Source organism: Macadamia integrifolia, chromosome 7 (assembly GCF_013358625.1).
Source record: "Macadamia integrifolia cultivar HAES 741 chromosome 7, SCU_Mint_v3, whole genome shotgun sequence".
In the NCBI taxonomy this organism is placed as follows: Eukaryota; Viridiplantae; Streptophyta; class Magnoliopsida; order Proteales; family Proteaceae; genus Macadamia; species Macadamia integrifolia.
The window spans coordinates 8477805-8482196 of record NC_056563.1 but is presented as its reverse complement, the minus strand read 5'-3'; the positions used below and the strand labels follow the sequence as shown (position 1 = coordinate 8482196).

The window sequence follows — 4392 nt, the reverse complement described above, 5'->3', positions numbered from 1 at the left end:
AAAAAAAAAAAAAAAAAAAAAAAAAAAGAAGGTATACCTCAAACTGTGAATCTTCAAAACATCTCCTACAATAAGCTTCCAAAAATTTTTTCACCAAGATTGCAAGTGGAATGGCCAAAATACAGCAAAAACACCTTCTAGAGTCAAAACCTATTGAAATGGATTGAAACAGTGACCCATTTCAAATGAAACATGGTTTTTAAAATCCATATTTGTTATGTTTTGTCGAAACGTTATGGAATCGCCGAAACTTCTTGTGATTGGACCATACCTGCAGAGTCAACCTTGGTTTTGTCTCAATCCGGGTCCTCCCAAAATTTTCAGTATATTTCAACCGACTCCACCAACTTCTGGAACCATAGTTGCATTAAACTATAACCGGAGGCCCAGGCACAAGATTGGGTGGACCATAGGGAGCTGGTGGCTGTCCGATGGGATGAAATCAAGCTTTGGGTAGTTAGATTATAAGTCTAGCATTTTATTTTTGGGGGTTTCACTATAGCAGGCCTAATTTATTAGCCACAAAGTGAGGGTGAAGTTAATACATGAGATTATTGTCTTTAAGTGTTTGAGTTAGATTAGAAACTAATAGCAAATATAGAATTCTGTTTTTAATCTGTCAAGTCAAGTCAGTGCGAAAGAGTGATCCAAAATCCTTTTGGGAGTGAAAATGTGAAACTAGGAATTTCAAGGGGTTATACATATATATATATATATATATGCTGTTGAGCTTTATAAATGTGGGTGAAGACTCTCCTTCTTCTTCTTCTGGTGCTACTTTTTCTCCTCTACCACTCTTTTACTCTTATTATTACTTCTAATCTTTGTTACCCCTGTTTTAGATCAATTGTAAGATTGCATTCTTCTTCAATATCTCTCTAGTTACTAATTTGTTTTATCTCAAATTTCATATGCTAGTCTTTTACTTCATTCTCTCTTGAAATTCTGATTCTGTTTCCTAAAAATTATGATCAATATTCTGTTCCAAGTTCTGCAACTGGTTTTCTAGTAGCACTAGGACTTCGGCATAAACTTTTATTATATTAATAGACTTTCACCAAACATTGCAGGTCTATTCCTCAAACAGAATAGACCAATCGTCCAGGTTTCCAGTCCATTCTGAATATTCTGCTCTGAGATATATACACTCTCCTTCTGTTGTTCTGTTTCTACTTTATGCAGTGATCTTGTTGTTGGATTTTCTGGTTTGGGATGAGCCTACATTAAAACCTAGCATTTGATTTCTTCAAACCTACACCATATCACTTCTCCTCCAACCATATCCCTAAAACCAAACAAAAATCTATTGAATTTGCTGTTACACATAGATTTTCTGCTTTAGGAATACGATATCATTCAAGATCCATTAAACCCTATCAAAACATCTGTTTTTATTAACTTAAGTTGATTTTCATCATTTCCGACCTGAAACAAACACCTTTCTTTTTCTTCCATTCTTCACTAATTTCCGTTTTAAAAATTAAACTATGTTTTTTGCTGGACTTCTTTTTCATATTTTCCCAACAATTGGATCATATTTTTTGCACTCCCAGCATTGTCAACAGATTACCTCGTGTGTGTATATGTGTGTGTTGTGTGTCTATCTAACTATCAATATATATATATAGGGATTTTCTTATTGATACCCTTCAAAGTGTCAAATAATTTGTAACATTACCTTTTTTGCCCTTTTGATATACACAATATTTTTCCAATGAGGGTAATGGTGTCATTTCATATGCATGCTGAAGCATGACGACACATTTTGATAATGACATAATGTTATGCCACTTTCAACTTATATTTGAAAACCCTTTTCTACCCCTATCTTAAAAACCTTTTGAGAATAAGACAAGTGGCAATTAAAAGAAGGTGTTAAGTTCTAAATGCACCTATATAAGTATCATTGAAACACTCCCATATGTATACAGTATATACAATATAAATATATATATTATATATACAACTCCCACATCAAAACAAGGAGTATACTTGAAAAAATTGGATCTGTACCCATAAACAGTTTCACAAACATTCTAACAGCATTATAAAAGGTAAAAATTAACCATATACATCAATCCTACAAAGTCCCTCTATCCAAAAACGTAGCAGAAGTACAGCCAACGAGCTCGAATCATAAACCTCATATCAATGATATATAAGCAACTCATGCCGCCGAGTCAAATCATCATCCGTGTAATCTCATTACACAAGTCCACATGTTTGTCTCATCCTGTAGACCCCAAAAACCTGCATATGTGAGCATCTGCCAAAGAACATCCCCCCCCCCCCCACACACAACCCAGAACCCAAAGGTGGCCGACAAAGAGAAATGTCCTTTGTCCCTGTCAGTCAGTGCCAATGCATTCCAAACAAATCTAATAAGTAGTTCCACACTGCTTAGCAGAGTAGCAAGAATGAAATAGATGAATTCCATTCTGCATTTCGTGGTAACACGTGACACACTTGCTCCACAAAGGCAACCTTGCTCCACAAAGGCAACCCTTTTTCTACTGCAGATTGGCCAATGATAGAACCTTATCCAAAGCAAGGACCCAAGCAAAAATCTTAAATTGTATCAGCATTGGTTTTCCCCCCACATCAGGTGGATATCCCCAGCTTAAACTCAGTCTCTCTCATCATGTCACCCTACAACATAAACTTTTTAATCTATTCTTCCAGGATCACATAGTTCCACCCAAGAAAAAAAAGGAGAATCACACACCAGTTTAACCAATCAAAATGCTACATTCACTAAATTCAGCATTCAATCAATCTAGGAAAATCAATTCATAACGAAAAAGGGAAAAAAAATGAATCAAACAAACCAAAGAGGGGGGAACTTACGCGGCTTCCAACAATAATGGAGTTCCAGACCACTTGGCCCGAACTGAAACCTGAACGTTCTTCGGACGACGATTATCTGCAGAAATCGAACTGCAAGAAAGACTCACAAGGACAAGAAGGATCAGAACACAACGCAGAGACAGAGATCTGATACGTATCTCCATACTGAACAGTAAGATTTGGATCTCAGTGTCGCTCACTATCCATCACTTCTATAGATCGAGTGCTCGTTTCAAGAAGGTTTTGGGTAGAGAGATACAATTAAGCTCTTTTAGGCTTTTAGGTGGCGATATATAATCGACGGAAGACTTGGAACGGAAAAGGAGCACGAAGACTGACTTCTCGGGTCTCTTCTAAATCGAGGGTTTGGGTCCAGGGAGGTGCAACTCGGTCTGGGCTGACCATGGCTGGGTCAAGCTTGGTCCTGGTGTCTAGTTCTTGAGGACTCTCTGCCACTTTCTGTTCTGAATTCTGATAACTGCACAGTTCCAGTATGGGTGAAGATAGAATCTCATCATCATGGAGATTTGATTGACCCTTTGATTACCATAGAAAAAAGTATTTTCGACCCTGTATTGTAAGGATGAATTAATGATGACATAGGAGTCCAATCAGTTGTGGTGAAGGGATTTTTCCTTCGTGACTGAAGGAAAACTTAAATCTTTTTTTGTGCATAATTTTCCTTTACCCAAGGTGGAGGAAGAATTCTTTGTCAGTTTTTTAGCATCCGTCTAGATTATAATTATTAAATCTATATCATTGAAACAAGAGTGCATGTGTTTTATGAGATAAGATGTAATTATATCTTATACTAATACATATAGGCATACAACATCTACGTGCAAATCTACCCTATGTATTATTGTTAAAAACAAATACAACAAGCAATAATATAACATGGTATTCATTGTTGTGTCATACATTGTAGAAATTAGCTAGAAGGAAAGTTATGAACCATTTGTTGGTTTTTACGGCAAGAAGTTGAAGCTCTATTTGATATCACCTCGTATATTAAGGTTCGGGAGTTCTCCACAATCTTGAAGACGTTGAACTTCATTCAAGTAAAATGATCAAAATGCCCATGTATGTTTAATTAGGTTAATTATATAGCACAAGATTTTTTGTGTCAATATTGTCATTGTTGTCAACACACTCAATCAAGGATAGAGCATGCATAAGTTTGATTAAGGAAGTATAGAAGTGAATTGACTAAAAATATAAGAGCATTGAGAGGTTTACTAATGTGAGGTGAGCAGCTTAATGTAGATGAATTGGCCAACTAGAAGTTCTAGGCTCAACGAGAGATTACAATGAAAGAGCAAAGCATAGTACAGATGATTGTATGATTTGGCATGGTTGAGCTTGGTTGACAAACAAAGCAATGTTGATGGCATGACATAATATTGGCAACTAGACTAGAAGAGCGAAGCAACCATAAAGCAGTTGTATAGTCTTCATATGCGTCATATACAATTATTAATGTCATGGACAACAATTGTGTTTGTGTTGATGATGTGGCAACAGTTCAGTAGATGATATGGTAGC

The 4392-nt window shown here is 36.2% G+C and overlaps 1 protein-coding gene across 1 annotated transcript in view; it reads right to left on the bottom strand.

Annotated features, from left to right (window-relative positions):
- The window catches only part of LOC122084299 (UDP-glucose:glycoprotein glucosyltransferase), a 95549-nt gene extending 92397 nt beyond the window's left edge, over positions 1 to 3152 (bottom strand). The window contains exon 1 of the mRNA XM_042652429.1: positions 2848 to 3152. Coding sequence (XP_042508363.1) covers positions 2848 to 3011 — 164 coding nt within the window. The 5' untranslated portion in view covers positions 3012 to 3152. The remainder of the gene's footprint in view (positions 1 to 2847) is intronic.
- Positions 3153 to 4392: the final 1240 nt, after the last annotated feature.